Below are 15,073 nucleotides of genomic sequence, written 5' to 3'. Positions count from 1 at the left end.
TGGCAGTTCTTGGGGGACCCAAAGGGATGTTGGGGATTGAACTCAGCAAGGCCGCAAGCAAGGCAACCACCTTACCCGCTGTACTATCTCTTGGGCCCCTGTTTTAGATGATTAAATCTAGTTTTATTGTCACTATAAAATTTTTATTTTAAATATGATATAAGCCATATTAGCATTGTGTATATATTTTCTCTCTAGAAAGAAGCTACTTTATACTTTTTTACTTGAGATTATTTTTATTCAAATTCAGAATGAAATTGCTATTATATTTTACAGGTTTTATAGCTTTCTTTCTCCTTTTCTTTCAAGGTTAGCTGTGCACTATCATTCTTTTTATTTTCCTTTCAAGTCCATGAAAAATCCATTCTCTTGGTATCACTGTAAGTAAAACTGTTTCAAGTATTTCACATTTTATTATGTTCATAATTAAAATAAATTTGTTACTTACATTAATCATCTACATAAAAATAAAACTACTTAGGTATTAGTTGCATAAAAGTTGCTCATAAAATAATATTTTTAGAATTATCTCATAACTTAATTTCTCTTTTAAAATTACTTTATTTAAATACCATGGTTACAAGGTTGATCACATAATACAGTTAGGCTTTTTGTGTATGGGGGAGAAACTTGGTGGCTCAGGATAACTCCTGGCTCTGCGCTCAGAAATCACTTTTGGCACTGAATAAAATACTGAATTTTGTGTGGGTCAGACCCTGAACCTGCTGAACCACAAAAAAAACTCCCACAAAAACACCCTGAACCACAAAAAGCAAATGGAAGGAAAAAAGGCTTGGGGGGGACCATATAAGATGCCTGGGACTGAATTTGGGTTGGCTGTCTGCAAGGCAAATGCCCTACCCTCTATACTCCAGCCCCCACAGTTCGTTTTATTTTCTTCCACAAATTGCAGTTATTCACGATTGAGTTTCAGTCATACAATGTACAGCATCCTTCACATTGGCGCACATTTCCTGCCACCAATATCCCCAGTTACTCTGCCACCTTTCCCCTCATCCCGCCTGCCTCTGGGGCAGACATTTTTCTTTTCTCGCTCCCTCCCCCACTTTTGGCACTGTGGTTTGCAATATTGCTACTGAAGGGGGTATCATGCATATCACTTTATCTCCTTTCAACACCCAGTTTTTGTGCAGAGTGATCATTTCTAACGGTCATTGTCATAATAGTCCCTTCTCTGCCCTACCCACACTCCTCTACTGTTTGTGGCAAGCTTCCTACCTTGGACTAGTCCCTTCTGGCTCTCATTTCTATTGTCTCTGGATATTATTACCATACTTTGTTTTTTATATTGGACAAATGAGTGCAATCATTCTATCCCTCTTCCTCTGGCTCATTTCTCTCAGCATAATACCTCCCAGATCCATCCATGTATAAACAAATTTCACTTTTTCCCAACAACTGCATAGTATTCCATTGTATAGATGCACCAGTTTCTTTATCCACTAATTCTTGGGCACTTAGATTCTTTCCAGATTCTGGGTATTATGAATAGTGCTGCAATGAACACGAGTGCAGATGTTTTGTCTGCATTGTGTTTTGGGGCTCCTGGGATATATTCCTATGAGTGTTATTGATGAATCATATGGGAGCTCAATTTCTAATATAAATTTATTTTTTTGGCCACACCTGGCATCACTCAAGTGTTACTCCTGGCTCTGCACTGAGAAATCACTCCTGCCAGGCTTGAGGTACCACAATGGATGTTGGGAATGGAACCTGGGTAAGCAGTGTGTAAGAACAATGCCCTATCCATGGTGCTATCTCTCTGGTCCCACTTCTTTCTTTATCTGTATTTTCTATATGCTAACTGAAGTGTTTGCTAAATTGACTTTCCTTACAGGAACTGACTGTTACCATGGTTGCTTTAATTTATTTCCACCTCAATCCATCTAGTGTTTTTTTGAGTCAGGGCTTAGTCCTGACTCTGCACTCAGGGATCATTGCAAATAGGGCTTGAGGAACCTTTTGATGCTCCAGGATTGAATCTAGGTCAGCTGAGATAAGGCAAGTGCCTTGTCTACTGTACCATCTCACTATCCTCTTCAACCCTTCTGGTCTTGTTCTCTCTGTTATCTACAGGAGTCTTTGTGAGTCATTTTTTTAATTCTGTTTGTTATTTGTGGGCCATACCCATAAGGTTCAGGGACTAGCCCCCACAAAATTCAGTGTCTTATAGTCTGACTCCAGTTGAGATTCAACTTGAATTCTGGTGGCTTTATACTTGAATACTTAGAATACTGATTTCTGAGGCCTGAGAGATAGCATGAAGGTAAGGCATTTGCCTTCCATGCAGAAGGTTGGTGGTTCGAATCCCGGCATCCCATATGGTCCCCCAAGCCTGCCAGGAGCCATTTCTGAGCATAGAGCTAGGAGTAACCCCTGAGCGCTGCTGGGTGTGACCCCCCAAATCCCCCCCCCAAGAATATTGATTTCTAACAGTGCATGGCTTTTGGGGGGGGGGTGTTGAGTCACGCCCAGCAGTGCTCAGGTTACTTCTGGCTTTGTGCTCAAGAATCACATGGCAGGCTCAGAACCATATAGGATGCCAGGAGTGAAAATTGAGTTGGCCGCATGCAAGGCAAATGCCCTACCTGCTATACTACCACTCTAACCCCAATATGGCTATGATATTAATGGAATATTTCGTGTCAGCATTAAAGCTTTCCTTTTTTCCCCATTTTTCTTTATTTAAACATCTTGATTACATAAATGATTGTGATTAGGTTTCAGTCATGTAAAGAACACCCCCTTCACCAGTGCAACATTCCCACCACCAATGTCCCAAATCTCCCTCCATCCCACCCCACCCCCACCTGTACTTCAGACAGGCTTTCTAGTTCTCTCTTTCATTCACATGATTATGGTAATTCTCTGTGTAGTTATTTCTATAGCTGCACTCACCACTCTTTGTGGTGAGCTTCATGAAGTGAGTTCCAGCCCTCCTCTCATTGTCTCTGAGGATTGTTACAAAAATGACTTTTATTTTTCTTAAAACCCATAGATGAGTGAGACTATTCTGCATCTCTCTCTCTCCCTCTGACTTATTTCACTCAGCATGATAGATTCCATATACATCCATGTATAGGAAAATTTCATGACTTCATCTCTCCTGACGGCTGCATAATATTCCATTGTGTATATGTACCATAGTTTCTTTAGCCATTCATCTGTGGAAGGGCATCTTGGTTGTTTTCAGAGCCTGGCTATTGTGAATAGTGCTGCAATAAATATAGGTGTGAGGAAGGGGTTTTTGTATTGTATTCTTGTGTTCTTAGGGTATATCCCTAGGAGTGGAATAGCTCAATTTCCAGATTTTGGAGGAATCTCCATATCGCTTTCCATAGAGATTGGACTAGACGGCATTCCCACCAGCAGTGGATGAGTTCCTTTCTCTCCACATCCCCACCAACACTGCTTGTTCTGATTCTTTGTGATGTGCGCCAATCTCTATGGTGTGAGGTGGTATCTCATCATTGTTTTGATTTGCATCTCCCTGATGATTAGTGACAAGGAGCATTTTTTCATGTGCCTTTTGGCCATTTGTATTTCTTTTTTATCAAAGTGTCTGTTCATTTCTTCTCCCCATTTTTTTTTTTTTATGGGATTAGATGTTTTTTTCTTGTAAAGTTCTGTCAGTGCCCTGTATATTTTGTATATTAGCCCCTTATCTGAAGGGTGTTGGGTGAATAGTTTCTCTCACTCGGTGGGTGACTCTTGTATCCTGGGCACTATTTCTTTTGAGGTGCAGAAGCTTCTCAGTTTAATGTATTCCCATCTGTTGATCTCTGCTTCCACTTGTTTGGAAAGTGCAGTTTCCTCCTTGAAGATGCCTTTAGTCTCAATGTCATGGAGTGTTTTACCGATGTGTTGTTCTATATACCTTATGGTATCAGGTCTGATATCAAGGTCTTTAATCCATTTGGATTTTACCTTTGTACATGATGTTAACTGGGGGTCTATGTTCGCTTTTTTGCAAGTGGCTAACCAGTTCTGCCAGCACCACTTGTTGAAGAGATTTTCCCTGCTTCACTTAGGATTTCTTGCTCCTTTGTCAAAAATTAGGTAATTGTATGTCTGGGGGACAATGTCTGAGAACTCAAGCCTATTCCACTGATCTGAGGGTCTGTCTTTATTCCAATACCATGCTGTTTTGATAACTATTGCTTTGTAGTACAGTTTAAAGTTGGGGAAAGTAATGCCTCCCATTTTCCTTTTCCCTAGGAGTGCTTTAGCTATTTGAGGGTGTTTATTGTAACAGATGATCTTCATAAGTGTTTGATCCACTTCTTTGAAGAATGTCATGGATATTTTTTTTTTTTTTTTTTTTTGTGGTTTTTGGGTCACACCCGGCAGTGCTCAGGGGTTACTCCTGGCTCCATGCTCAGAAATTGCTCCTGGCAGGCACGGGGGACCATATGGGACGCCAGGATTCGAACCGATGACCTTCTGCATGAAAGGCAAACGCTTTACCTCCATGCTATCTCTCCGGCCCCAGAATGTCATGGATATTTTTAAGGGGATTGCATTAAATCTGTATAATGCTTTGGGGAGTATTGCCATTTTAATGATGTTAATCCTGCCAATCCATGAGCAGAATATGTGTTTCCATTTCTGTATGTCCTGTCATATTTCTTGGAGCAGGGCTTTATAGTTTTCTTTGTATAGGTCCTTCATGTCTTTGGTCAAGTTGACTCCAAGATATTTGAGTTTGTGTGGCACTATTGTGAATGGGATTGCCTTCCTGACTTCCATCTCTTCCCTATCATTATTGGTGTATAAAAAGGCCATTGATTTCTGTAGGTTGATTTTGTAACCTGCCACCTTGCTATATGAATCTGTTGTTTCTAGAAGCTTTTTGGTAGAGTCTTTAGGGTTTTCTAAGTAGAGTATCATGTCATCTGCAAACAATGAGAGCTTGCCCTAATCTTCCACATTTAAGTAAGGAGGATGTAGCATATCTAAACACCCCCATCACTACTGAGGAAATTGAAACTGTAATCAAACATCTGCCCAAAAAGAAAAGCCTAGGCCCAGAATGGATTTCCGAATGAATTTTTTCAAATCTTTCAAGAGGAGCTACTACCAATCCTAGCCAAGCTCTTCCATGAAATTGAAAAAACGGGAACACTCCCAAACAGCTTTTATGTAGCCAACATCACCTTCATACCAAAACCAGACAGAGACGCTGCCAAAAAAGAAAATTACAGACCAATATCCCTGATGAATGCCGATGCAAAGATCTTCAACAAAATCCTGGCAAATAAGATCCAATGCATCATCAAGAAGATCATACACTACGACCAAGTAGGTTTCATCCCAGGAATGCAAGGTTGGTTTAACATCCGTAAATCTATCAACATCATACACAACATCAACAACAAGAAAAATAAAATTCACATGATCATATTAATAGACGCAGAGAAAGCATTTGCTAAGGTTCAACACCCATTCTTGATCAAAACTCTCAGCAAGATGGGAATGGAAGGAACCTTTCTCAATCTAGTTGAAGCCATGTACCACAAGCCAATGGCAAATATCCTCAATGTAGAAAAACTAAAAGCCTTTCCTCTAAATTCTGGTACATGACAAGGCTGTCTGCTCTCACCACTCCTCTTCAACATAGTACTGGAAGTTCTTGCTATAGCAATCAGGCAAGAAAAAGATATCAAGGGAATCCAGATAGGAAAATAAAGCTTTCTCTTGATCTGGTTTTAGCTAATCATTAAACATAGCATTCAATAAGTATCTGTTTGGATTTGTTTATTTTTGGCCCACAACTACAGTGCTTGCTGACACCTGGCTCTGTGCTCAAAAGATCACTCCTGGCAGGCTAAGGGATCACATGTGGTACTTGGGATCAAACCTGGGTTGGCTGCATGCAAGGCAAGTGTCCTACCCACTGTCTTCTTGCTCCGGCCCAAGATAAATATCTCTTGATTGCCAGGTACTGTTTTGTGCACTTGGGAAATATCTGTGAACAAAACAGACTAATCATGGAAAATAAGAAATTAAATGGCATGTCAGGAGGTAGCAAAGACTATGTAAGAGAAATAAAACAAGGGAAAGGATCAGAGGGATAGAAAAGGGTTTAAAAGTGCTTGATCCCTAGCACTGCATACAATCTCCTGAGTGCCACCTAAAGTAATCCCTGAGCACAGGGCCAGGAGTAACCCTGAACACAGCTAGGTGTGGCTTAAAAAATAAAACTAGGGAAGCAGGGAGTGCCAGAGTTGGTACTGGAGGAAGAACAGTTACACTTTTAGATATGTTAAGGTCTCCTTAAGGAGACACAATTGGAAGGAAGTTAGTTTGTGAGCACAAGGGGGAGGTACATGGTACACAGAGGGAAGAGCTAGAGCCAAGGCCTATCTGGAAGCGTTTCTGGAATGATCAGGGACAGGAGGATGGCCCAGATGGGTAGACACATGGTGATCACAGACCAAGTGAGAGAAGTGATGGTGCTGCATGAGATCATCGGGCACAACAACATATCTGACTGTCCTAAAGACAGTGGAGAGCCAGGGAAGGTTGTTCAGTTAGGTGACTGAGCAATGCACAGTGTTTCACTGCTTGTCGGAAATATGCACAGCCAGAATGGAGTACAGAGAGGAGGGCATTTACATGCTTTAGACATGTAAATCATCTCAAATTCAATCTCCAGCATCCCTGTGGTCGCCCCTGTACCACTAGGAGTGATTCCTCAGGATAGGGCTAAGAGTATCCCCTGAGCATTGCTGGGTGTGTTCCAAAAAGGAAAGAAAAAAATATACTGAACAGTCATGGAACAGTCATAGGGCTTTTAGTAAATGTCCTATCAGCAGACCGAACATTTTATAAGGATTTCTCTGTCCATTGGAAAATAAACACTTCCTGTGGTTTCATCAGAAATGAAAAGGATCAGCCTGTCTGGCCGCAGGTCAGGACTCGATCAGAAGGAGCAAGGGCAGAACCAAAAGAGTAGGGTAGAAACTGTTGAGAAACCCCTTAAACAAGCCTGGAGAGTGATAGTGGAAGAGGAGAGGTGATGGACTGAAGCTCCCTGAGGATTTAGATGTGGCAGATGACAGAAATGAGACCTCAAAGGTGTCTGTGGTCTTTGGCCTGGAACTGAAGGTCAGAGCATTGATTGAATTGAAGAAGCGTGTGAGTGGGGCTTGTGTGGGATGGACAGGGTGGAGCAAGAATGAAGTGAAAGGTGCTGGAGGGCAAAGGCTTCCTTCCTCCTCTGGGCCAAGGCTCAGCCTTCTTCTCCCCTGCATCCACTTCCTGTCCTTACTGTGACTTCCCAGGGTACCTCTTCCCCCTTGGTTTTTCCTGCTTTTTTAAATCATTTCCTCTTAGAAGCTTTTAAAATTTCCACGGCCTACTACTCCTCTCCCGTTTTAGATCCTCTTGTTCTCTTTGTGACATGACATCATATATATGTGATAACTGGTTTTTTTCAACTTGGAGGATCATTAAAAAAAGATATTTTGAAAACCACCGTCCCAGGCATTCATTTTTATATAGTATAGTATATGAAAGTACATTCTTTCTCTGAACTTGCAGATTCTGTTTATTCAAATTCTTTGTTATCTGTCAGAAAAAAAGTTTCATGCATGAAATACCAGAAAAAGTATGTTTAGGGTTATTTTGAAGAATTGGCTCCTTCTGTTTGTCTCAAAATATTTCATACTTTTTTTTTCCAGGCCACACCCGTTTGATGCTCAGGGGTTACTCCTGGCTTAGTGCTCAGAAATTGCCCCTGGCTTGAGGGGACCATATGGGACGCTGGGGGATCAAACCGCGGTCCTTCCTTGGCTAGCGCTTGCAAGGAAGACACCTTACCTCTAGCGCCACCTCGCCAGCCCCATATTTCATACTTTTATACTGAGAGTTACATACACGCACACGCACACGCACACACACACACACAGTATAGTCTACAGGGAGAGCTTGTTGATGGGTTTTTTATTTTGTTTGAACTAGACAAAAATCAGTTAGAAAAAGTATTGTTTTTTTTAAATAAAAGTTGAAATTGCATTTTGTAAACTTAATTTTTTTCTATCATTTTAGGCCGGTCTGCTTAGTTTTACATGAAATTCCTTTTATGTCGACTTGGTTTTTACTTGTTTCAACGTTTAGGTGAGTCAAACCAAATCTTCTGTGTGCCATTCCCAGTGTAGTTCTTAGAGAAACCCACTGGAAACCTTGACATAGTGGGCCCAAGTGACGAGCCTTCTTCCATGTGATATCTTCACAGCATGCTGCCTCTCCTGCTGAAGGATGAGCTCTTTCTGCCCTCCGTGGTGACAGCGATGGCCTTCTTTATGGCCTGTGCCACCTCCTTTTCCATATTTGAAAGGGCTTCCGAAGAAGAACTGCGCTTGAAATCCTTTTCCGTCTCTGTGAGGAAATACCTACCGTGGGTCACCCGTCTCTCCAGAACTATCCGCCATTTGGTTAGTTGCTCCATTTTGAAGAAATGGTTCTTAGTGGGGTGCTGTTCCTTAAAACTATTATTCCAGGGGCCAGAGAGATAGCATGGAGGTAAGGCATTTGCCTTTCATGCAGGTGGTCATCGGTTCGAATCCCGGCGTCCCATATGGTCCCCCGTGCTTGCCAGGAGCAATTTCTGAGCCTAGAGCCAGGAATAACCCCTGAGCACTGCCGGGTGTGACCCAAAAACCACAAAAAAAAAAAAAAAAAAAACTATTATTCCAATCTCTCCCCCCCCCCCCCATATAGCTTTGTCTGGAGACACGATTCCCAACAATTTGCCTGTAAAATCCACTCACTTGGGTCTAGGGAAAGGGCTCAGAGGGCTGAGCATAGGAGCCAGGAGCAGAAACTAAGTAGTGCTGAGTGTGGCCCCCAAACAGAAACACAGCCTAAAACAGGCAGTGCTGTACCCCTCAGTGAGCATCTCCTCGCACCCTCACCCCAGCCCCCAGCTCTATGCATCCCTATGCATTATCTCTCAAGATGTGTCCTCTGAGTGGAATATAATAATCTGCTGAGGTTGCCATAACAACATGCCTCTGACAGTGGCTCACGCAGCAGTCATTTTTTCATCATTCCAGAGGCGAGAAGCCCGAGTTGAGTCTCCCTCTGGGCTGGTTTCTGATGAGCCCTCCTCCTAGTTGAAGGCTGAAGGCTGCCTGCCTTGTGCCCTCTTGCCTCTCCTGTGCATGCCTATGTTGATCTTTGTGCCGCTTCCCTTTCTGGGAAGGAATCTGGCACGGTCAGTTTAGGAGTCCACTTTCCGACTCATTTAAACTCGACCATTCCCTTGGATTCTCTCGCAATGCTGGGAGTTGGGCTTCTGCAGAGGAATTTTGCTGGGACAGTTTTGGCCCTAACAAGGGGTCATCTATACATCTATATGACCATGCTCTTTTGTGAGCCAAGCTTCTTCCCCTCAAAGCATTAGAAGAGTGACTATTCTGGTGCCTGTTACGTCAGTCACTTCTACTGCCAGACGACACTGTACGGAAAGCCAGTTCATTTATGCAGCTTCAGTGGGTGGACATAGGGTTTCTTCACCGTTTTGACTGCTGTGATTTCCGCTGCAGTGAACACACTCTTCCAAAGAGCACCGTGATTCTTATTTTCTCATGGGCCGCATACAAGGGTTCCACTTCCTGACCTTTTTATTCCAGCCGCCTGAGTGGCTCTGAATGGCATCTCGTTGTGATTTTGATGGATGCTTCCTTAGTTACTGATGCCACTGAGCATTTCTTTACAATAGATGCTATTGGCACTTCTCTTGGTTAAAATGCCAGTCCACATTCTTTGATCAATTTTAGGTGTTTTTTTTTTTCTTTTATTTTTGTTGAGATGTGCAATTCTTTCTTTCTACATTCTGACGTGGGTTCTCTACTAGACATGACTTGTGAATATTTTCTCCCATTCTGGGGTTTGCTCTTTGACTTTCTTTTTCATAGGTGGGTGTAGGATCTTGGATTAGTTTAGAATCTTTTGTTTGAGTCTTGGCCCACGCCCCGCTGTGCTCAAGGGTGATGGACTCTAGGCTTTGCAGCTAAACTGGTTTGATCCTGGGCACCCTAGATGGATCCCCTAGCCCCACCATGAGTGATCCCTGAGCACAATCAGGTGTAAGCTCCGAACACTTGGTATGACCCCAACACTCCACTGGAAAAAAAAAAAAAAACAGCCAAGCAATTTCTGTTGAGATTTGCCCAAAGACTGGCCCCCAACTCTTTTATTCTGCTCATTTGGGTATAAGTCTACTATCTTACATGGTTTAAGTCTCTTATCTGTTCCGCAACCCACTGACATGTTTTTTTCTTCTTTCCTTATAGTTTTCTATCTCAATAGTAACTATGGTCCTATTGACAGTGATGGCCGTCACTCTGGCTCCTCCTGCGAATTTACCCGACTTATTTGCTGTATTGGTATGTTTTGTATCCTGCTTACACTTCCTGTTCTTCTTGGCATACTTTAACATTATAATCATATGGGATTTCAAACATGGACGACACCAGAAGAAAATCAACTAGCTGTCTTCCCAAACAAAAGGGACAGTGTTACCAGTGCTAAAATATTCTGTGAACTTCTTGTTTTGTATATGTGAAATTATCTACTTGAGATTATGAAATTAAAGGAAACAGTGATACCTCATTGTTGTCTACACAAAATAAATGTAGATGGAGACCAAAACCTAGTGGAGCCTTTGACTTGCTGTGTATTGTGTGGTGAATAGAGTCAATAAAACTTAGAGTTTTATTAACAATCACAAGTATTCCGGTAGAAAAATAACCCAAAAAATGTCTTGAATCCTCAATTTCTTTACTTTGCCATTTTTAAAAAAATCTGCAAATTGTTATTAATGGGAGAATTTAGCCCCTTCTTTTGAAAGAAAAATCACTAATTTTTATTTATTTTAATTTTTTATTTTGGGACTATATGCAGTAAGGCTCAGGAGTTATTCCTGTCATATACTCTGAGATCACTCCTGGCAGGACCAGAGATTGAAGCCAGGTTGGCTGCATGTAAGGCAAATCCCTACCTGCTGTACTATTGATTGCTCTGACTCCTAAATTCACTAATTTTTGGGGGGAGGAGTCACACCCGGCAGTGCTCAGGGATTACTCCTGGTTCTGTGCTCAGAAGTCGCTCCTGGCAGGCTCCAGAGACCATATGGGATGGCAGGAATCAAACCAGAGCCCATCTGGGGTTGTCCACATGCAAGGCAAACGTCCTACTGCTGTGCTCTCTGGCCCTAAATCCACTAATTTTTTTTTTTTTTTTTTTTTTTTTGGTTTTTGGGCCACACCCATTTGACTCTCAGGGGTTACTCCTGGCTATGTGCTCAGAAATCGCCCCTGGCTTGGGGGGACCATATGGGACGCCGGGGGATCGAACCGCGGTCCTTCCTTGGCTAGCGCTTGCAAGGCAGACACCTTACCTCCAGCGCCACCTACCCGGCCCCTAAATCCACTAATTTTAAAATTCAAATTTAGCATTCCTTACATTCCATAATTCATCATTTGTTTATTTTTGGGAGAGCCACACCCAGTGATGCATAAGGGTTATTTCTAGCTCTTCACTCAGAAGTTATTTCCAGTGGTGCTTGGGGGACCATATGGGATGCCAAGGATTGAGGATGGATTGGCTGCATTGCAAAGTAAATGCCTTTCTGCTGTACTATCTCTCCAGGCCCAGAGAACATTGTTTATATCAGGGGATAACTATAATAATTATAATGAGAAAGCAATTGAAACTATTTGGAGTTTAAACATGTCTTGTTAACTTCTAGGATTAATCATTCTATTAAACAGCAATATTTGGGATTTCATTCTTGTTTTTTTTTTTTTTGGGAGGGGGATTAATCATTCTATTGAACAGCAATATTTGGGATTTCATTCTTGTTTTTTTTTGGAGGGGGGAGGCCCATACCCAGTAGTACTCAGGAGTTACTCTTGGCTTTACACTCGGAAATCACTCCTGGTAGGCTCAGGGAATCACATGCAAGGATCAACCTGGGCTGGCCAAGTGCAAGGCAAACACCCTACCCAGCCTCACCTTCTCTTTTTTGTCATATGCTTCAAGGTTTCTTTCCACTAACATCAATATTCAGTCTGTGATTCATGTCCTCTTAATTCTGTACAACCCTGTACTAAAGCCCATCTTTATGATGGTATTTACCAAGTAAGAATGTATTATATCCATATTGGGGTTTTTTTGTTAAGGCTTTTGGGCCACAACTAGTGGTACTCAGGAATTACTCCTAGCAGGCTGAGGGGACCATATGGGAAACCAGGAATTGAACCTGGACTGGCCACGTGCAAGGCCAAGTACCCACTGTACTATCGCTCCAGTCTCCCATGTTGTCATTTCTTGTGTAAAGATATTTTCTTTAGTCTTTATGACAAAAATATAGCCGTTATATTCTCATTAACCTATTTGGGAGGAGGGTATTGGGGGGGCATTTTTGGGAAATGCTCAGCAGTACCAAGAACTGAACCAGAGTTAGCCACATGCAAAACAAATACCTTAACCCTTGCCCCTGTACCATCTTTCTAGCCTCAACTTATTTTTATTCATTAAAAATAATAACATCATCAAAACAGACTGTATATTGGTATATTTTAAATAGTTCAGAAAAAACCCACCCAAATAGAATATTTGTTTCTAAACTCAGAGAGCCTCAAACCCATAGAAGAGGGTGTGTGTTTCTAAATCTAAAGGGAAGGGTTTAGGTGAAGCAAACATTGTACAGTTTTTTCCTTCCTCAAAGCAAATGTGCAGGGTTGGAGGGCAGGTCGGCACAGAGCCGCAGCCTTGACTGGCCGCCGCATCAGCGAACACTGCTCAGGGCCTTCATCCGTAATCCCGGGGCCTGCGTGTCAGCAGCTTGGCTGGCCTGCAGTGATTTTTTTAAGGATTGTGTGTGTGTATGTGTGTGTATGGTGTGATATTGATGTTTAACACAGCATGTTGACTTAAATCTAACTTCTCCAATAATTGGACGAGGGCAGTGTTATTTGAAAATAAAAGTGTTATATAAATAAACGTGACATACTATGCATGCACACTGGATCTACAGGTGAGCTCTACAAACAAGACTATTTTCTGGGCCAGGGAGATGGCTCAGAGGGCAGGAGCGAATACTGGGAGAGCTCCGCTTTTATTACTCATGCCTGATGTGCCCCTGATGTATCACCTAGAATGGCCCCAGCTGTCTTCCCAGGCAGGGACAGCCCCTAAGCACACTGAGTTTTGGCCAAAAAGAAAAGTTCAGATAATTTAATATCCATTAAGATCATAGCTTTTATGGACACTTGTAGCAATTATCTTATAGGTTAAGTATCTCATATCTATTTGGCATTAATGTGTGTGTGTGTGTGTGTGTGTGTGTGTGTGTGTGTGTGTGTGTGTGTGTGTTTTCGGGCTATACCTGGCAATGCTCAGGGGTTACTCCTGGCTCTGTGCTTAAGAATTACTCTTGGCAGTATGTGGTGTACTATATAAGATGCCAGATCAAACCCAGGTTGGCTGTGTGCAAGGCAAATGTCCTGCCTGCTGTACTATTACTCCAGCCTCTATTTTGGCTTTTGAGTCACGTGCCGTAGTGCTCATGACTTACTACTGGCTCTGTGCTCAGGGATCACTCCTGGTAGGCTTGTCGGACCATATGGAGTGCTAGGGATCAAATCCAGGCTGGCCATGTTCAAGTCAAACATTCTGCCTGCTATAGTATCACTTTGGCTCCCTATTAGACACTGATTTAAGGAGACTTTACTTTGAACTTGGAAGAATTAGGATCCAAAATACCCAACAAGTTCAAAGAGCAAGTAAGAACAGAAAGAGACTACTCCAAAGCACTTAGATTACTTCAGGATTCAGGGTTATTATTATTTAGTTCATGCATAATATTGAAGATTTCTCAGTCTCTTTTATGCCTGTGATGGAATGAATTTTTCTACGTTATTTTCAAATTTCTTTTGGAGGGAGGGAACTGAGAAGTGCAGGTTTTCTCCAGCCAATAAACAGGTTTCTTTCCTAAAGAGAACAGGGCATATCAAGTCTCGAATGTATCAAATATGAAAGGCATAGTGAAGTTATTTTCCTTTAGACCTTTGGGAGGGTAGAAATTCCCCGATGTAGCATTCTGTCCAAATGACAAACCTCGAGCCAGTGACGGAAACATTTACAAAGACCAGGCAGCGGCTAACCTCTCTGTTGAGTAGGAAGAGGAGGAGATGGATAAGGCATATGGCAATGTGGCTTGAGTTCCCGGTTTCAGGTCTCAATTGATCCCTCTTCTGCACTGGTCCCTGGATGATCTAGGCCACGTGCATCCCCAACCCTGACACCCCAACCCCTCATATAAACATTAGTTTTGTGTGCGAGGCTTTCTGCTTTGTCCTTCATGTGGCCTCCAAGGGTGATAAAGTGAGAGTCATCTGATCTACAACGAGAACTGGGAAATGATTCTTAGCCTACCCAGCTGTCCCAAAAGGCAAAAGTTTAGTATATCAAGAGGTCAAACACAGTAAGCGTTTTAATGGTATTAAGCATAGCAGCATAACTTGGATAACATACAAAACCAATCTTAATCCTGTAGTTCCCTATTGTAGTCTCTGTGTTCTGGCTTACATCTTAGGTTTTCTGAGCCAGAACACAAAGTAATTAATGCATTTAGATTTTATGTAATATCCTAAGGATTGTGGTACAAGAGTTGTCGATATCCAACAGATTACCTTAACATTTTCTTGCAGTGCAGGGATGCCACCGAGGCCTTCTGCGTGCAAAGCTCCCTCTCCAGCCCATAATATATTAAGAATCAGAAAGTACAGAGGAGGGTACTTTTGCTTGCCTTGCAGGTAGCTGATCCAGGTTTGACCAACAGCCCCTCTTCCCGCATTTCCTATGATCCCCGAGCTCAGAGCCTGGAAGAAGCCCTGAGCACACCTGGTTTGGCCCAAATAAAACAAAAAAACAAAACAAAACAAAAAAAACAACCATAAAATTTGAAGGGACATCAACTACTGCCTCACAAGAAAGGTTTTTTTTACTTCAATTTCATAGTTTTTGCTTAAAAAAA

The 15,073-nt window shown here is 42.2% G+C and overlaps 1 protein-coding gene across 1 annotated transcript in view; it reads left to right on the top strand.

Moving 5' to 3' along the window:
- The window catches only part of ALG6 (ALG6 alpha-1,3-glucosyltransferase), a 36,091-nt gene extending 25,414 nt beyond the window's left edge, over positions 1 to 10,677 (top strand). The window contains exons 11-14 of the mRNA XM_049774432.1: positions 310 to 380; positions 8,077 to 8,145; positions 8,264 to 8,462; positions 10,326 to 10,677. Of these exons, the coding sequence (XP_049630389.1) occupies positions 310 to 380; positions 8,077 to 8,145; positions 8,264 to 8,462; positions 10,326 to 10,523 (537 nt within the window). The 3' untranslated portion in view covers positions 10,524 to 10,677. The remainder of the gene's footprint in view (positions 1 to 309; positions 381 to 8,076; positions 8,146 to 8,263; positions 8,463 to 10,325) is intronic.
- The last annotated feature ends 4,396 nt before the right edge of the window (positions 10,678 to 15,073 follow it).

This window comes from Suncus etruscus, chromosome 6 (genome assembly GCF_024139225.1).
Source record: "Suncus etruscus isolate mSunEtr1 chromosome 6, mSunEtr1.pri.cur, whole genome shotgun sequence".
In the NCBI taxonomy this organism is placed as follows: domain Eukaryota; kingdom Metazoa; phylum Chordata; class Mammalia; order Eulipotyphla; family Soricidae; genus Suncus; species Suncus etruscus.
This window is presented reverse-complemented; position numbering and strand designations above follow the sequence as displayed.